The following is a 19,261-nucleotide window of genomic DNA, read 5'->3' as shown; positions in this document are numbered from 1 at the left end:
CCGGACGATCAGACTGATCAGCATGTTTGTATTGTTCAATTTAGCGAACCTGCCCTCTTGATCAACGATCGTTAGAGTGATGCTAGCATATGATCCGTTGGGAACATCGACCCAACAGAACTCATTTGGCTGGTAGCTTACTAGCTGACCGATAGTCGTTCCTGCTGTGTTGAAAGTAGTGAGAATATCGTATGGAATGCAAAATGGATTTGATACTAGGGAACATCGCATCTGATATGAGCTGACAGGATTGATCTGAGGCGGAATCGGAGAGAGTACAGACTGAAGCGTGTATAGACTCTGACTGACGTTCCCCGTGGGAAACCGATGATTTGCCAAACTCCTCGTTATCGATAACGAGCTTGGGGACATACGAGAATCCAAGCGGCAGACCGTTTCCACCGCTCGAGTAGAGACCAAAAGGCGGGCGAGACCATCCAGCGGGAAGGCTCGTCGGAACCGGCGATAGATCGACTTGGCACGAGTAATAGGTTGGGTTTTCGCTGATATTGGCGTAAAATACGTTATCGCCATCAGCGTTGATTAGATACGCACCTGCTGAGATCATAGCCGATTGCATAGCTGAGTTGATTGCACTATATGAGTAGTATCCGCTCGGAAGTGTGATCTGTACAGTACTGTAGGTGTTTCCTGTGGGCATTGAAAGCTTGAAGCTATTGTTTCCATATGCTGATGCATCGATATTGAATTGACTGTTGTACATGTTGATTGAGTGAATAGCCAATTCGCTGTTAGTAAAATTAACGCTGCTGCCAGGGAACTCATAGCGGAGGGTGTTGTTGTAACCGTTAGAGACGATGTGCTGCGAGCTGAGAGTGATTATGTTTGACATGGTTGATTATATGTCAATATTTATAATATTCGGTCGATATTAATTATTACCCTGGTAGAGCCTTTGGCGAGAGGCGCGAGCCTCTCGCCAAAGGCTAATCTAGATAGATCGGCTTCTCGTTGAAATTATACCTTAGAACACTTCTAACGTTATCTACGAGCAATGCTTGACCTTTTTCTCTAGTGGCCGCATTGTAGGCTCGAATTAGCTGCTCGAGCGTAAGATCGGGAAGACTGAAATCAGAGATGACCATCTTTAGATCGCGTCGGCTGTTTGCTATCAGAATCCAGAGGTACTCTGAATTCAATCTGGTTAGCTTGTCAGTAGCAAACCATGAATGCGTCAGGAACAGCGTAGATAGCCGCTTCTGGCGCCCTCTGATGAAGTAATGACTGAATAGATCTTTTTGGAGCTTCTTGTCCGAGCTGTAGTCATCAATGATAACGAGCTGAATGCCACCTCGCGGGTCCTTCTGGATATCATCGACGCTTGGCGGTGTCGATGGGACATATACTGTGATATAGCCCGCAGGTTTCTCCTTCATATAATTGTACAAATCCTGGTCTGGGTTGCGTGCAATCAGATGCAGATGGCTAAAAACGTTTGGTGCGTTCTTGACGATGTGATAGCATAGATTCGTCTTACCGGCGTTGCTGGGAGCTAGGATGATTCCGCGGAAGAGCTTTTTAATCCCGAGTTGCTTCATATCGCCGAGAGAGTCTGAGCGGAACTCTTTCGGGAGAGCGGCTCCCCAGTTATCAATCCTATTAACCATTGTGGAAAGTATATATATCTAGTGATATATAACTCGCCAACAAAAATGGGTTTCACAGCTCGGCCACCATCTCAAGAATCGAATATTTTTAACCCAACCTTCTATGCGGTAGGCACAGATGTTCTAAGCCTTGAAATGGCTGATTCATTGTATCTCAGTAAGACTGACTCTCGGTTGAGTTATCTCAGCTCGATCACGATGGGAGTGGCTAGTCTGATGTCAGCCCTGGTGCTTGATATCAATCTTGATATAACAGGTATCAATTCGATCAGTTGCAGCTCATTGAAGCTGAATGGTTCAACTGTTGATCTCAGCAGCCTATCTCTACTGAGCGCGCCGGCTGGAACAGCTCAAAACAACAAGGCTCTCATCCTTGGAGCTTCTGGATAAATTGGAACGATCTCCAGCTTGACCGCAACAAGCATTACAGGTACTCTACAGACCGCGGCTCAGCCTAATATCACATCTATTGGTACGCTAGCATCGCTGGTAGTTTCCGGAGGAATCACTGGTACTATACAGACCGCTGCTCAGCCAAATATTACATCTGTAGGTACATTGCAATCTCTCTTTTACCGGTGCGAGCCGAACGCTGACGGGGCTCAATTCAATTGACGCAGCATCGATTTCAGGCACGCTACAGACCGCGGCTCAGCCTAATATCACTTCTGTCGGAACTCTAAGTTCGTTGAGTATAATTTCTGTTTTTGGCAAAGGATTGGTCATTCAGAATGATAGTACTACATCGACAGCCAGTCTCAATATCGTGAGCTAGTATCAGATGGAGCAAGGCATACGAGGATCGGCTAATGCCATCTTGCCCAATACTTACTTTTGGTGTTTCGCAAATACCGATCGGCTGCTGATGGACATCAACGGCAATATGGCTATTGGTCAAGCTAGTATTAATACGGCATACAAACTCGATGTAGCTGGTGCTATCCGCGGAACTAGCTTCATTCAAGACTCTACTACTTACGATTTATCGTTGATTCCTCGATTATCACTAAGTACTCTAGGAACGGTTGAGGCAAGCAAGGCGCTTGTGGCTGATGCTTCATATGGTATTACCGGATTGAGATCCCTCTCAGTAGTTGGATCGGGTCTCTCGAAGTCTCTCGTTGTTCAAAATGATAACATGTCAGCGGCAGCTAGTCTACACTTCGTTTCGTATTATCAATGCGAAATGGGCGGTCGCGGGTCAGCAAATACTTCTGTATCAAATCAGCTCTTTCTCAAATACGGTCTATCAGACCGTCTGATTATGGTTAATAACGGTAATATCAATATCGGCGGAAGTTCAATTAATACCAGCTACAAGCTTGATGTGGCAGGTGCTTTCAATTGCTCATCGCTTACGATCGGAGGAGTCGCTATTTCACCACAAACGAGTATTCTATCGATAACGCCTGGGCCGATCTTTTCAAGTACAACGAGGGCAAGCGATTTCAATCTAATCATTTTGAATCAGAGCAATACAGCAGAAGCTCAGGCCGCGATTAGCTTTACTGTCGAAGGCACTAGCGATTTAAGTACTTTCACGCCTTCTGTGAATTTATATTGCGCAAGAACGGCTAATTCAACAACGCAGTACAGCATGGCTGACTTCGCTATCTCTACACGGTCAGGAGCTAACGCATTATCGCCGATGACTGAACGCATGCGTATCACTCAGGCAGGTTACATCCGTTTTGGATCATCTACATCAACCGCAAAAATGGATATCACATCAAGCGCTAATCTACTATCCGGTAGCTGGCAGCGCGCGATGCGCATAGCTAATGATCAATCGACCACTATCGAATTCGAGGTACAGATCTACAACGATGTTGCTGGCGGATCTAACGGCGTTGCTCTAGGAACTACTACGAGCGATCCCCTCCGGTTCATGGTTGTAAACTCAACACAAGCTTATCTCAACAGCTCAGGACGGTCGGGGGTTGGTATAAGCGCTTGGTCGCCTGAAGCAACCATTCACTCTGGAGGAGAGGTCTGGACAAACAATTTCATGCACGTGAAGGGAAGCGGCGATGGTTTCGCGCGGTATCGATTCAATTGGTCTCAGACGGACTATCCAGCAATCGGCACTGATTCTACTGTTGGTGCTATTAGATTGGGGAAATACGATGCTAATTGTACTTGGACGGCGTATGTGGCAGTTCGAGGTGGAGCATATACAAATGCAAGTGATCGTCGGCTTAAAACGGATATCATCGATCTACAATACGGACTTGATGCGGTCATGAGCATGCGCCCCAGGCGATTCAAAATGATTCAGGAGCAAACAACCCACGTTGGCTTTATCGCCCAGGAAATGCATGAGGTCATCCCTGATGCCGTTTATATCGGCGCCAATGATGATGTAAATCAAGAAGGGTTTCCAATTAACCCATGGGGCATTGATCTAGCTAGTCTGACATCGGTTTTAGCGCGAGCGATCCAAGAGCAACAAGGTCAAATCGAGGAGCTAAAAACAAAGAGCTTGCTCAGCTTAGAGCTTAAACGTGCGGCTTTTTTTGGGGTTCAGAGTATGTCCAAACGCTACCACCCGGTTTGGAGGCCTTAAACGCGCTATCAGCGATAGTCGGGTCTTTCACTACCAGCTTATCCATGAGCGATTTCAGCTCCTTTAGGTTGCTTCTCGCTTCGCGCTGGTACGCGTTCTTCGTGTCGACGAGTCTAGTATTGATGAATATCATGATATTTCTATACAATAGCAACCAAACCTCCTTGAATTCGTTATCCGAAATTAGCTTTGCTGTGTACATGTCAATCAATACCTGCTTGAGTTCGCGGATCAGGCTCGGGTGGTTATTGCCAAGCATCACTTCTCCCCTCAGTTTGATGTACTCTTGCTTGAGTACCTCGCGAGGATCCTTGATGGGATCACGTAGCGCATGCTGGGTATGCGTAATGCGCAGGAGCTCGTGGAATACTCGTCGATCATCCACGGACATCGAGTCGTAGAGCTGTTGATCGATGTTGCCATCGAATACCAAGGTCTTGATTAGCTTTGTTAGGTCATCGCTGATCTTGCGCTGAGGACCGACTGTCGAGCGGTTCGGGTATACAACCTTGAGGAGACCGTCATTGAGCTTTGGTAGATGCACAAACTTGGTACCAATCCGCTTGTATGCAAGAGCAGAAGCAGATCCCGAGCCCTCTAGCTGCGCGAGCTTGTATCCTCGGTTAGAGTGATATTTGATCGGATTACCATCACGGTCTCGAAGATCTTGCATGCGCTTGACGTATCCGGCGCCTCGTAATCCTCGACCACTGACAGCAGCTGGTTTCATCTCCAGATCCTCCATCCGCATTGGTTCATCGCGATCAACTGCAAAGCCATAATATGATAGCGTTGCTTTGACCTCTCTGAGATTGCTTTTGAAACGATGTTCATCGATCTTGTCCGGATGAGTTTCATACAAATCGATAACAGTGTATAGGTAGTAAATAAGATCCTCAAACGTAGCTAACCAGCTAATATTCAATTTTTTTATTGCAGCATCGGTAAGGCGCGTGTTGTTGCTAGAAGCGTTTGGCGGAGTCTTCATTTTGTAAACATCCGCGCTAGCATCTATACCCGTCGGTGGAATATGGATTCTAACGAGCCACGGATTGCGCTGATAGATATTTTGAACGTTCTTACGAACGTTGCCTCCCGACTCCATCATTAGTTCGTTAGGAGCTCCTACTCTACTCAACTCCATCATATTCTGACGCTTGGTTTGAATATCGATGCCAGAGACAGTACTATCCTCTAGCGGGCGTTTCGGCGGGCCGAAATTGTTCAAAGCTTGCGTTTTATAAATATCCAACGCTCTTCGTTGATTTTGCTTATCGATTAGCTGGCTCATTCGATTGAGAGCAGATTGCTTGCATTCGTCAGCAGATGCCTCTGCAGCGGGTCGTTCGCCTGGGAAAGCAACCATTCCATCGAGAGCACTGGTATCGACATTCTTAGGCATCAAACCCTTGGCTGTCAACTGTTCTTCAACCCAGTGCATGGTTGCTACCCAATCGACCTCTGAGAATAACTCTCTCACACGATTTTCGGGAACTACCTTTTGATCGCGCACTGTGAAGAATGACATGTCTTTCCCGATGAAGTAAGTAGATTGACGTTTTTTAGAAATAGCGTGAAAAATCGGTGGAATGTTACATGCTTGAATCTCAGGATACTTTTGAAACAGATATTTTAGCCTATTGGATGCCAACGACTGATCCGTTGTCGTGGAGGGAGGACTGGGAGGAGCTGGCATTGCTGGTGAAGCACTCAACGCAGCATCGACACGCATTTGATCAGATTCGGAGAAGGCCCCTGGTTCCACAACTGTATCAGCGGATGCCTCGGACGGAGTAGCGCTCACTGGCGTAGTAGCGGTTTCTACAGAAGCAGCGGGCGCTGCTTGCGTACCATCGGTTTGCGTGCTGACTCCATAAGTAGTTCTGGCGACAGGGATAGTACTCGTTTCGTTATCAGCTGCCCATAAGGTCTCTGCATATCTCTGCGATAGATGCCTATCGATAGCGAGCTCGCGTTCAGCCTCGCGCAGTAGCTCCTGGCGCTTGCGCTCTCGCTCAGATAGGCTATTGAATGATGGGAACATCGTTCTTTTATAGTCTATCTGATATCGTTTTGGCAAAAAAATATTAATTCTTGCGATCAGTAGGTATTTCGCAAGAATTACTTCTTTTTGGACTCTACCAGGGTATTGAAAATTTATCGCTATCTATTATATATACCCAATCACATAAATTTACGATGGACGATATTGAATATATCGATTCAGAAGACCTAGATACAACTGGAGTCTATGACAATAGCCGTATCGAGGAAGAAGCAGAGACTGAAGCACAACAAATTGCTGAACTCGCGAGGAGAATCATGGTTGCAAAATCCGAGCTCAAGCGATTGCGAACAGCCGAGTTCGTGGAACCGGTCCAGAAGAGCAAATGGATGAATCTATCAAGCCTCAACTTGCAGCTTCGCGCCAGTACTTCTTCTCGAGGGTGCTCATTTGGTTCTTGTTGATCAAGCGTAGATTATCCTGAGACTCCCACGACGGATCGTCATATCCCTTCCATTTGATGAAGTATTTGTATTTGCCGCTGCGCGTTTTTTTATGGTCCAATATCCGCTCTACCTCCCAAAATTGATTGACTCGGTCATCGAGCGTGGTATCAGATGGATTTGCATTGACTATTTTTAGCTCATTTGGGCCTCTGAAGAGAATATGGTTGTTCTTTGATCTGATGCGAATTTTCAATCCATCGAAACCAACTACTTCATAAGATGTTCTACTCCATCTGGCTCCTTCCTTATCGAAAGGTGCTTTTGCTTTTAAGCGATATCTCACTATCGATCCTGGTGGGATATCGGTATTAATTTTTTAACGAGGCGTTTGTTGTACTCAACATCATCTAGCATTACTCTCCCTCTCATTTCTGAAGGTGTTGCGTTGATCGCTGAATGATAAGTGTTATTGTAATTAGCGATTGCCTCATTTAAGATCGACTGTGTTAGTTTCTTGGATTTGATAATTTCCTTCATTTTGGTCAGCTTGGATTTGATTGTTCGTATGAAACGATCGATTTTCCCGAGAACAGTGTGGTCGCCAGCAATCGAATTACCATGCCTAATAGAGCGCTCATCAAAGAATGATTCAACAGATTTATTGATAAACTCGCTGCCATTGTCAGAAAATATGGCTGAAACTTCATTTTTATCAACAAACTCTTCAATCGCATTAAGAACAGTATCTGCTCGTTTGTTCTTCAATAGCTTAGCAAAACCAATTCTGCTATTGATATTCACTGAAATGAGGATTGGTTGCTTCTCCCAGAATGCTAAATCTCATTGCCATTCGTAGGGGTTGTTGGATGCAATTTTGAACTGAGTAAATCTCTTGCTTCGAGACGAGAACTGTTGAATACTATGCTGCTTCTTGTACCATTCAGATACTTGTTTCTTAGTGATTTTTTTATCAAATGCTTTTGCCTTACGATAGAGCTTGTCAGCTCCAATAAAGCCTGTTTTAGGGTCAAAATACACTTTTTTAAGTAGTGAGTCCATGGCTGTGAGTAAGCTCTGCTCTATATTTACACGAATGAAACACAGCGTGTAAAATTCGAACGCTTAGACACTGATTGTGTCTTAGAGTTGATGTTAATCGAGCACAGCTCGGTTAAATCGAAGGATACTGATTCACCATTGAATAGCTTAATGTATGTTGCGTATGTATCTCCCTCGAGTAGCTTACTGGGAATGCCTTTACATCTAATATGAAGACCTGTCGCATCGTTGCTATCGCAGGCAAGAACGTCAAGGTAGCCCTTCTTGCCAAGAATGATTGACTCCTTGGCGAAGAAGTTGCCCTCCGATCCAGCAAGATCGAAATCTACGTGGAATTGACCCATTTGCTTGCCAATTAACTCACTATTGTACGTGCATCTGCTAGACGCGGAACACTAACGTAGTCGATGTGCATGGAATCAGTGTCTTGATACCATATGTTCGCATTGATGTCTTCTGCCAAACACATGACTCTGTTCATGATATGCTTGGATGAATCGAGAATCTGGATACCGAGATGAATCGGACTGAAATGCTGACTCAGAGCCTTGTGCTCTTCAAACATAACTAGATTATCGCTGATTGGCGTTCTCGAAATGATTCGATGAATGTTCTTGCGAGTGTATGCATCGATCTTCTTATCGCCGCCACTAACGAAAACCTTCTTCTTCACGATCGGCTTCATCAGGAGCTTGCCGTACGAGCTGTTCATCATCAGCTTGAGGACCTCTTGAAGCGGATTGCCTTCTGCTTTGTACTTGAGACGAGCGTTGAACATCTTTCGGATGGTCTTGGTGATCTGGTCGTTGAAACCTTTGTTCCAATAGATACCCTCGATCACCGTGTATTTGGCTCCTTGGAAACGAACAATGTCTTCGAGAGCCTGCTTACAATCCTGATTTGGCCGACAATATCATTAGTGAAATTGCGAGATCCGTTCTCATAGAAACTCAGTAGAGGAAAGTGGCGTTTGATATCAATAGACTCAAAGCGGACACGAGCCACGTAGTAGTCCGCATCAGAAGGGATCGAATCCCTGAAAAGCTTTCCCTTGCCTCTGACATAGCCCGGGAGCTCACTCGTAGCAGATGGATATAGAGATACCGCATCGAAGTCAGCTAGCTTGTGCTTCAGGTGATATTTGCCGTTATCGCGGGCCATCGCTCGCCCACCAACGGTTCCTTGGCGTAAGAAGCCTAGGAGCACCGAATTCATTTCATAGCAGTCATCGAAGCAGCCCTCGTTGTGTTGATATACGAGAGAGAGATGATACACTGAGGAATCGATAGATGTCAAGATCGAACGCCTCCTTCACCAGGGCACGGAAAGCTTCGAAACATACTCTAAGTACATCAACATCGCGATTGCAGTAGTCAGTAGCATACATCTCGCAGTCTAACTTATCATCAACGATAGCTCCTATCTTAAAAGCATTATCGATGAGGGTGTCCTTGTTGTTGTATGAATCAAGATACTCGAGAGGCCAGAGGGATCTAAAGTTGCTCTCGTTGATCAAAGCATGAGGGAAGCACTCCTTCTCAAGAGATAAAGACGACGACGCGTCCTTGAACATCTTAGGGAGTCTAGCTAACCCTCCAGCAAGGAAGGACATCGAATCCTTAATAATAATCTCACGTCCTTTATAGAAGCCGTGAGCTTGCTTGATCTTAGAGCCGCAATCAATCATATTAGTATCCTTAGACTTGTAGCTCATATGTTTTAGCAGGAAACGAGCATCGAAGCCAGCGTTGTAAGCCCAGAGGAGATTCTTGCTGTTGGACGGAAGTGATTCTAAGAATTGCTTCTCGCAGCCAAAGCCATAGATGTTCCTCGTCTCACTGAATGTCTGAGAAGATGGAAATTTTTCGTTGAACTCTGAAATGCTATATGATACGCAGTATGGAACATGAATACCGTTGATAACCAGGGTCTCGAAGTCGAAGTAGATCACGTTGTATTTTCGGACATCATAGAACTCACGCGTCTTTCTGTTGAAGGCTCAAAATACAGCCTCACCCAGCTTAATCTCTTTTCCTGGGACGCGACCCATGACTCTGAAGTTGCAATCACTGAAGTCTCCCTCATCCAGTGAGCGCACCTCTTGGTATTTGTTGTTGAGAAGATTAGGCATATTTTGCTGCGTGATAGACGACAGGAGAGTCTCGCGGTGGTGGTATAGATAGCTAACGACCCCATAGCTGTCGAGGAAAGAGATTTTTTATCGTTGAAAACAACCCTCCCTCCCTTGATTCGGAAATCAGTTCGTCCATGCTCGGCAACTAGCTCGGGGTTGTCGAGGGCACCTTTGGTGATGTTGGTCGGCGCAATAGCAAATAGATGCTCACCAACAGGACCGAGGATAAACATCGGGTTGCATTTATCGCCATAGATCGTTGTGTCGTTATTGCATCTGTCAGTCTTCTGATTGACACGTAATTGTCTAACAGAGATGCAAATGTTGAAAGCCTTGGCGGTTTTCCGAATGAAATCAACAGTAGCTCCCGAGTTGAACATTGTCTGTGAGATCTGCTTCACAAGATCTGGGTTTGCTCCTGCCTTGTATAGCGCGAACAGAAAGCACGGATAGTTAGCTGCCTCGTCGTCGTTGCTCTCGCCCGGTACGAAGCTGTCGTCGTTGTATTCATCTTCAATCAAGAAGTCATCTGAATACACTTGGAATGCCTCTAGATTGTAGTCGGCCTTCGTCAGATATCGAAAGAAATTCTTGCGCTCTGATCAAGATCGCTTAGGATTTGGTAGCCATTCAGTCTCAATGGTCGTTGTAGGTAGAATATTCAATTCAACGTCAGCTCCCGAGCTATATTGATTCTCCTCGTCAATGAAAAGATTGTTGATATTTACAACGCGATCGTTGAGGTGGTATGACTTCGCGATTCTACCATCCGAACCCTTGATATGAATTAGCAACTTCTTATCAGCTGGCGATGCAATCTGCTTCCGAATGCGATTGAAGCGACTAGCGAAACGTTGACCTTTCCGGTTGTAGTGTTGATGACTTTGAGAGTTGATTGATCATTGTTAAGCTTCGATGACTTGAAAGCCTTGACGATAGTCATAGCTTTCTTGCTCTTAAACGCATTGACAATTTCCTCCATCTTCTTTGTCTTCATATCCCAATGGATAGTCAGATTCTTACTCTTTGCGACCCGGTATAGGTCGCTACGGTGCTTTTGAGCTTTCTTAAGGGCTGATGAGATTGGCATTTTCCTTTCACTATGTGGATATATTACTTGGGAACTACGCTTAAGATCAATCGGAAAACTCTCAGTTATACTAATGGTAGCAAAAAAATATTCATCGATTAATCGCTAATCGCTAGTTTTTTTTGCTGATATCTGATTTTGTCCTTCTCGTTAATCTCATCTTTATGATCTAGATAGTATTGGTGTTGCTTAGCGAGTCTACTTTCGCGAGTTCGCTGATAGTATTTCCGATTCGCCTCTCTTCTCGCGTTGAGTCTCTCTTCTTCTGTATTGTAGCGCTTCATGGTTTAGTCTCGTTGGATATACTAGTATATATTTTTTGTTGAGATGGACTAAAATTCATGGCACAGCTTGTTTCTTTGGATTCGCAGCTCGTTGTAGTCGTCATGTTCTCCGAAAATCTCTGACAGTGTCAACACGTTTACTTTCGATCTGCAAAACGATTTTAGCTCGTATATGTCAGTCATATCGTGGACATATTTCGATAAACGAGCTTTCTTCATCTCAAATTGCTTGATTGACATGAATTGGTCATAGTCTTTCTTCATTGAGGATATGATACTATCTTTATCCTTGAGAGCTGATTGAATAAAGACTATATCATCCTTGAGATGGCTAACTTCACTGCGTAGCGATTTGTTAGTCATCTTCGCCTTCGCGATTGACTTGTTCAAGTTTCGAATCTCATTACTTTTGTGATCGATAATCGAATACTTCCGATGAATGTGACAAATATCTTTCTTCGGCGACAGCTTGCATTTGATTCCGTCTTTAGTTAGGTAATTGCACATCGTATCCTATATATTATTAAATTTCCCTTAAGATAGCAATGACTATTGAGCGAGACTCAGACGTAGGCAGAAGTTGATGACTTATTGAAATCTGAATTTTCCAATAAATTCCGAATTTCAGAGATTATTCTGAAATTTAGAGAATCCATGAGGACTTCTTTTTTGCTCTAAGCTTTTACTTAACGAAAAGATGTTTGGATATCGTGGGAAGTAGAGAAGTGCTCTTTTAATCTAAGGAGGATAAGAAGTGTTCTGGAGAGTATTAAAGTGTTGAAGAGAAAATGGGCAAGCTGTGGTTGTGGTTAGAGGAATGGGCCTCTGAGTGTTCTTATATCGGGAGAAAATGAGAGTGGACACAATGACCCGTTCCGGCTATATACTTAGCTGGTACCGCTGACTTGGATCCTTTCGCCACCTTGTTCTTGTTCTTGATTCTTCTTCTCTTCTTCTTCTCTCCTCAATGCTCGTTAGGCAAAACCTACACAGACCACAACACACAATCGGTCACACCAGTCCCGGGTCGTGGCACCAGTTGTCGTGTAGGAAAACACGAGTTTACGAGTCCTCGCCCTACCAACCGAAGTCTCTAGGACGAGCCCTACCAACAACACACGCCGTCTCCGAAGAGTCGGCGATAGATTGTCGGGATAATAAACCTGAAGACCAGGTCCGATCCCTTATACGGGCTGGAATGTGCCTCCCTGTGTGTTGCGGGTCAGGTAGGTTTACCCTTCGTTAAAATATAAGAGCACCCTTAGCCACGAGCTACGGCTAGGATGCAATGTGTAATACGTGCTTTCGCACTAAACCTCTGTGGTCTCTCAGAAAGGAAGGGTACCAGGCCAATCGAAGCCTCTTACAGGGGCGCCGGGGCGAAGCCTCGGCTAGAAGTCAAATACACTGGTGGTCCTTGCCTCACACCCAGTCAAACGTACAGCTGTACACAGAGGTCTCTAATACCTCCCAACACTCGGTCACCTACTCACTCGTGGCCTTACCAGGATGAACACTCGGTCAATGCACCTTATGCTCACCGGCAGACATACCCCGTGCAGCTGAGTGTATCCAGACCCTACGCTAAGCTTAGCGACTTACCGTAGACGGACATGACCCTTGTGTGGCTTGGGGGGAGAATTCTGCTCTCTTTAATGATTAGAGACTGTCAGGCCTCTCCTATAGCTAATCACTAAGGTCTATACAAATATCACGTGTGGACCGAGCTTTCGAGCTGATCCTACAATCGGACGAAGCTTCGTCCTAAATCCGAACTGCTACTGGGCATAAAGTGTACCCACTATGAAACTTCGGAGGCCTCGGCAGGCGGTATATTTTGACCCGCCGAGACCCTCCTGTCACTCCGTAGTCTCTATCAATCTTCTGGGTAGTTATGGAAAAGAACCGTTCTAAACATTTTTCAAATAAAGTTTCATTAACCATGAGGCTCAGAACCCCGTTTAAAAATAGACGTTTGCAACGCAACACCTTCGGCACTGCGGACGGCGGTCTGCGGTTGGCATGCAAGCTGGACATAGTTGAAAGGATCGAGCCGCTACACCTGCTCTGCAACCATTTCTGTCTCCGGACCCATTACGCTCTCTGGGTATTCGCGAACGCGCGCTACATGGATCCATGTCGACGTCGTCGCGGCCAGGCCAGGTTGATGTAGATGTAGGCCAGCTTCTCAACTTTGTCCTTCGTCAGCCGGTTGCGCTTTTTGCTGTGAATAAAGTCAAATATGCTCCAAGCGCGTTCGCTTGCTGCAGAAGAAGTCGGAACAGCAAACACCAGTCTCGCGAGGTCGTAGACTTTAGGATGGCTTTTTTCGAAGAATTGCGAATTGTCCTCCCACCAGTGACTCGGTGCTGCAGCAGCATACTGAGCCTTCTCCTGTGCCGACCACCCCTTCTTCAAGGCTCCAAACGCGTACAGAGCTGCCGTGAACGCTGTCGAAGACGTGCTACCAAGCAATTGGGCTCGTTCGGCAAACGCAACTGCTGCTGCAACGCTTTCGTTCATGTCATTCTCCATGAAGTCACTTGTGTCAGTGGATGGATCCAGTAGAAACGCGATTTTTATGGCGTCCGTCTTCACAAACTTCCATCTCGACTCAATATGAGTTTTAATGGAAGTAAGTAGATCGGTTGGGATCACGCGGTTGCTGGTTTCATAGATACTGTGTGTTCTCAGGCGTCGAAACAACGCGTACACTCTTGATGTTGCACACTTATCGGACTCCAATTCTCGCAACATCTCCACAATCGGGTCGATCAGCTTTACAGCGTGCTCTAAGCGTTCCCAGAAATCCGGATCATCAATAATTGCAATCACCTTGTCAAGTGACGTTCGATTGGCAGCAGTGACTTGGTAACGCGACAGGAACTCAGCGTTATCCGATGCATCGAATAATTTCTTGATAACCACCATATTTGTCATTACGCTACGGAGGCAGGCATGAAGTGTGTACCAGCGGGTTTGAATCGGTAGAACGAGAGCACGGCGCCGATCCGTGCTTGGGAGAGTTGTGGCTTGGTGAAGCGACCGAAACTGATCTAGCAAATCATCATGCACCTGAATAACAGTTGACTGGAGATTGCGAAATTCGTCTAGAAGCGCGTGATGGTCTCGAACGAACTTCGTGATAGCGACAGCCTCCTTCCGGATAGCTTTGAAGAACGAGAACTTGAACACATCCTGGATCAACAGATTAATGGTGTGGGCAGCACATCCACCAGCGAAAATGGGTAGCTTGGCTTTCAAATGCGCCCATGCCATGCGTTCACCATGTTGCTCGCATTTTCCGTCATAACACTTGCAATGACAGCCCCCGTCTCGGTGTGGACTTCGTTTATTACCCGCTCCAACTCTTTCGCCATGTATGCCCCGGTATGCTGAGAGGTACCCGTCGGTAGTGATGACCAAAACAGAGCTGGCATACCAGGGGCGACGACCATAAAGTTGACGATGCTTGCGTTGTTGGTGTCGCTCCATGCGTCAGTAACAACAGAGACCACACGCTGCTGCTTAATCAGCTGAATCACATACTTTCTGCATTCATCGCGCATTCGCTGCCGCATGACTCCGGCGATCTTGTGTCGGGACGGGATTATCAGTCCAGGCGCGAGTAACTGTATGAACTGGCGGAAGAATGGAGACTCCACGAGAAGAAACGATAGCGCACATCCAAACATCATTTGAGCAAACGCGAAATCGGATTGCTCTTGAGTAACCGAAGGTAGAACATTTCCACCAACAGGCAAGTCCGTTCGAGTAGTTGCTAGCGGAGGAGCACCAGTGCTAGTCGTAACCGGAGCCGACCGCTGCTGCTTCCTAGCTGCGTCAGCTCTCGCGAACTCACTCCATTGTTCGCGTATGCGTGGCGGCGCTGCGTTACAGCCGACCAAATGCGGGACCATGAACCGAACTGGTTGGCCCGTGTTAATGCGGCTGTGGCAGTATCTGCACTCCGCTGCCGTCGCCCTTTGGTTTCTTCACGAAGTGTTCCCATACAGGATGCGCGGGGCGGCCAGGCTTGCGAGACGGAGAGCGATGCGATGAAACCCCCGGCGAGGGCGACGTACGCTGCTGCCCCGCGGAGATGGCTTGAGGCGAGTCCCGCGACTCCGACTTCGACTCTTGTTGGATAGTAGGCGACTCCGAGACACGACGTTGCCGCTCCGCGGCTGCGGTAGACCCCCACACAGCCGGAAAGACCGGTGATGGTTGACTCGCTCTACCTTGTTCAGGAGATGGAGAGCTTAGCACGACTGGAAACCTCGGTGAAGCGTGACTGCAACGGCGCTGGGCCGAAGGAGGAGGTGACTACTGCTCCATTTGGACTTGGGAAGGCTCGCGGAAGCGCTAGCAGCAATGCCTAAGCGAGTGGCTTGACTTCTGACATTGGGTTCGACAGATAAAGATGCGACGCGATGTCGCCCCCAGATTGCCCCAGAACACGAGCAACGTTCGCGGAGCAGCGCTGAATAGGTCTTCTATTATGGTAGGGTCTTTTATAAAAGTATGGTGCGATTGTGCTAGCTGGGTTCTAAACCTCTACAAATGTTTAGACCCGGTTCTAAAATTTGACAACGTTGTGTAAGTTTTCAACCCTTCAGGTTCTTTACCATCACCACTTCTGGGCACTAAAGCGCGGGGAATGTGACCGCCCAATCAGAGCCCTTGGTCAGCCATCTCTCGCAAGCTCAAGGCAGTTAGACCTCGGACGGAACTCGCCCGGCCGCAGTCATTTCCCGATCTCTCAAGATCCGGTCTTCATGCAGTCATGAGCGTGTGCCTTCGCCCACTTACGGCCTGTGCCCCGTGCACCCAGCCACTCGAATCTCCTGCCGCAATCCTTGCCGTAGCTCATAGGTGCCGCGCGTGTGCCCCGCTGCTCCTGTCCTTCTTACTGGGCTCCGCCACGCAGTACGCTGCAACTTGACGTCGCGGCCGAGCCCAAGCTTGATCTTAAGTAGAGCTGTCGACGTCGAGGGTTTTGACCTTGACCCGACGTCTTTTTCTGTCGACGTCCGTGGGTGTCAGCCGACGGCGAGCCGACACCATGCCGACATCCTCCGCTCGACTTTCTGCTGATTGGTCAAAAGGAGTTTTGGTGAAGCCAATGAAATCTCCTGACCTCAGACGTGCCCATTGCCTCAATCAACTTGTATCCGCGACTCAAACAAACAGCCAAGTACGATAATGATTTTCACTTGGAAGAGCTCCGCTATCGAATGCTGTAGAGTCTACACCTTTGGTCTACACTGTAGACCAGCTAGCAGCGAGTCTGCCTGAACGATGGGATGTCCATGCCCCGGATGAACTACAAAATAAGGGGTGGACGCTGATCTAAGCTGAGTAGCTTGCATGAGACGCACTAGCAAGTATTGACTGCGCTCAGACAGCGACTTGAGTGTCAGCGCCAGCCATGTTGTCAAAGGCGTCGTCTCCGGCTGGGCCGAATACACCAGACCATGACGCGCCTTCAATGGTTCCTTTGTTGTCTGGGAGTTGCGCAACTGCATACATCTCTAGATCCAATTACGAGATTGATTGAGTGGAACACGGGCTCACATGTAGGTCATCGCAAGCATTAACGTCGGCAGTGTTTGTACCTGACCCTATCGCGATCTATAGCGGAGAAGTTACCCCTCTCAGTTTCACTGAGAACGCGCTTTACCACCAGTCTACATTATGTGTATGTACCCACGTCCCTCAATGAGGCTAATGCAGGGTGCGCCACCTCGCGGTGTCTTAAGGATCCTATTTCGCAATAGTGACATGCTTTTGGATGTCGACTGGGTGTCGGCTCGACGACTTTTGGACGTCCGGGCGTTAGCCGGGGCGACGTCCCGACGTCGACAGCTCTAATCTTAAGGCGTAAACATGGCGACACCACGACAAGATCAACCTCTGCGACAGTTGCGCTACAACGCCGTCGACTATTCCGCTCGCGGCCCGAGCTCGCTTCTCACTGGAGTGGCCACGGGGGTCGTCGTCTTCGCCCACGAGTTGACTGGGCGATTACTGGTGTTCTATCTCAATCAGCCAAAGGATTGATGAAAGGAGGCGTCGTCGGAGCCGCAAGGACAGTAGCGGGGGGGTGCTATCTTCTGGTGCGACCCGTGCATGGTGCGCTGCTGCTGGTAGACAACGCAGCTACAGGCCGGAAGGACGCGAACCGAGAGGAGGGCCACCCACCGGAAGCTGAACAGCGTGTTCGACCGACAGTGCATTCGATGCATGTTGACACGAGGGCCGAAGGGCTCTCGTGTCAAAGTGGCGATGAGTACGACTTCGGACCTCAAAGAAGCCCAGGGCTATAAATGCCATAGTTCCAGAGCTCACCCACCTGTGGAGCGAGATCAGCAAGCTTCACTGTCTACTAGCAACTAACTACAGTAATGCCAGCACTACAGGGGCGAACCAGAACAAAATAGGGGAAGTAGATTGACTTCTCCAAATCGGGGGGTACTCTAGTAGTAAAGTTATGATTGGACGAAAATCGGGTTTGGCACTTTGCGTATGTATCACTCTGCCAAAATGCTGCGGCTGGTGTCGTCCGCGCGGAGTCGCCTGCTGCGCGCGGGGGCCGTACGCGTTGCAGCAGTCGCCGTGGCGCCTAGATCCCCTCGCGTAGCTGGGAGCATCGACCCCTTCCATCGCCCCTGCGAGTTGCTTCGCTTCTACTCCTCCTCGGATGCGGAAGGTCATGACAGACCACAGCGGAGGCCTCTGGTTGAAAACAATTCAGTGGCGTGGCAGGAGGTGGTGAAGCCTTCGCTCTTCACGTTTCTCAAGCTCAAGACGCACTTGATGGTGCCGGTCGCCTTCGTCGTCCCTCATGGGGACGAGGCCTGGCCGAAAGCAGCACGGACGTGCCGGCATATTTTCTCATTCCGAGGAGCTCCGAGTGGCCAGAGTACTTGTGGGACCAGTATTTGGGCAACAAGGTGCAGAATATACGTCAACGGGGAGACTTCGTCGAGCAGGTGAGAGCGGACCAGGAAGAGCTAGAGCGACTGAATTTCCGCTTCGGCTTGGCTCTATCCGGTCGCAAGTGTCAAGAGAAAACGCTGCTGAACGTCATTCCGGACAAGCGTCACTTGGAAGAGTTGGGGGTTGTGCGGAATGATCCTGAGTCGAAGTGGAATGAGAGAATCATGCCAGCTTTTGAGACGTTTCACCGACTAAATGGCCATTGCCGGGTGCTCAGGTCCTTTGTGGTGCCATCGAATGAACGCTGGCCAACGCTGTCGTGGGGTCTGAAGCTCGGAATAATCGTTAATGGCATTCGCAGAGGCACTTACTCCACCCAGGTTTCACGTGACAGGGCTCGATTGGTGGAGTTGGGTTTCGTATGGGATCCCTACGAATTCGACTGGAGCGAGCGTATCATGCCAGCGCTGGAGACTTTTCATCGACTGCACGGTCATTACCGAGTGCCAGTTTCATTTGTGGTGCCACTGGATGAAAACTGGCCAAAACTGTCGTGGGGTTTGAACCTTGGAAGTGCTGTTATGACTATCCGCCAAGGCTCTTACTGCACCGAAGTCGCTCGTAGCAAGACTCACTTAGACGAGTTGGGTTTTGTGTGGGACGTCTATAAATCGGAGTGGAGAGAGCGCATCTTGCCAGCTTTGAAGGCATTTTATCGAGTACACGGTCATTGTCGAGTGCCGGCGGCTTTTGAGGTCCCGGCGGAGGCAGCTTGGCCCGAGAAGTTTCACGGCCTCGAGCTAGGCACTGCGGTACATACAATCCGCGGCGGCGCCTACTTTGACCAGATTGCCCGAGAGATGGACTTGTTGGAAGCAATCGAGTTCGACTCGAGGACCCCAGTAACCAAGAAGTGGGAACAGCGTGTGGAGCCGATGCTGGCCACGTTCGAGCAGCTGCACGGTCATCGCGACGTGCCGCGCGACTTCGTGGTCCCGTCGCGCTCTCTGTGGGAAAAGAAGGATTGGGGTATCCAGCTGGGCAAGCTAGAGCAGAAGGAGCCCCTCCTTCGGTAGGGGTAACTTGCTACAACATCGAGCCATTTGA

General features: G+C 48.0%; 3 protein-coding genes across 3 annotated transcripts; 1 reads left to right on the top strand and 2 right to left on the bottom strand.

Annotated features, from left to right (window-relative positions):
• Positions 1 to 947: 947 nt before the first annotated feature.
• On the bottom strand, positions 948 to 1,628 carry PHYSODRAFT_530638 (hypothetical protein; the record flags this gene model as incomplete). The annotated part of the gene is made up of 2 exons (XM_009539612.1): positions 948 to 1,301; positions 1,341 to 1,628. The coding sequence occupies 2 exons, from the start codon at positions 1,626 to 1,628 to the stop codon at positions 948 to 950; spliced, it is 642 nt and encodes a 213-aa protein (XP_009537907.1).
• A 3,603-nt stretch (positions 1,629 to 5,231) lies between these two features.
• Positions 5,232 to 5,926, bottom strand: PHYSODRAFT_307113 (hypothetical protein; the record flags this gene model as incomplete). Its single annotated transcript, XM_009539611.1, has 2 exons — positions 5,232 to 5,251; positions 5,278 to 5,926. 2 exons carry the CDS (start codon positions 5,924 to 5,926, stop codon positions 5,232 to 5,234), a joined length of 669 nt encoding a protein of 222 aa, XP_009537906.1.
• An 11,832-nt stretch (positions 5,927 to 17,758) lies between these two features.
• Positions 17,759 to 19,230, top strand: PHYSODRAFT_341316 (hypothetical protein; the record flags this gene model as incomplete). The annotated part of the gene is made up of 2 exons (XM_009539610.1): positions 17,759 to 18,093; positions 18,120 to 19,230. 2 exons carry the CDS (start codon positions 17,759 to 17,761, stop codon positions 19,228 to 19,230), a joined length of 1,446 nt encoding a protein of 481 aa, XP_009537905.1.
• Between the last annotated feature and the right edge of the window lie 31 nt (positions 19,231 to 19,261).

This window comes from Phytophthora sojae (genome assembly GCF_000149755.1).
Source record: "Phytophthora sojae unplaced genomic scaffold PHYSOscaffold_13, whole genome shotgun sequence".
Lineage (NCBI taxonomy): Eukaryota > Oomycota > Peronosporomycetes > Peronosporales > Peronosporaceae > Phytophthora > Phytophthora sojae.
Note: the sequence above shows the minus strand (reverse complement) of the source record. Positions and strands in the feature narration are given on the sequence as shown.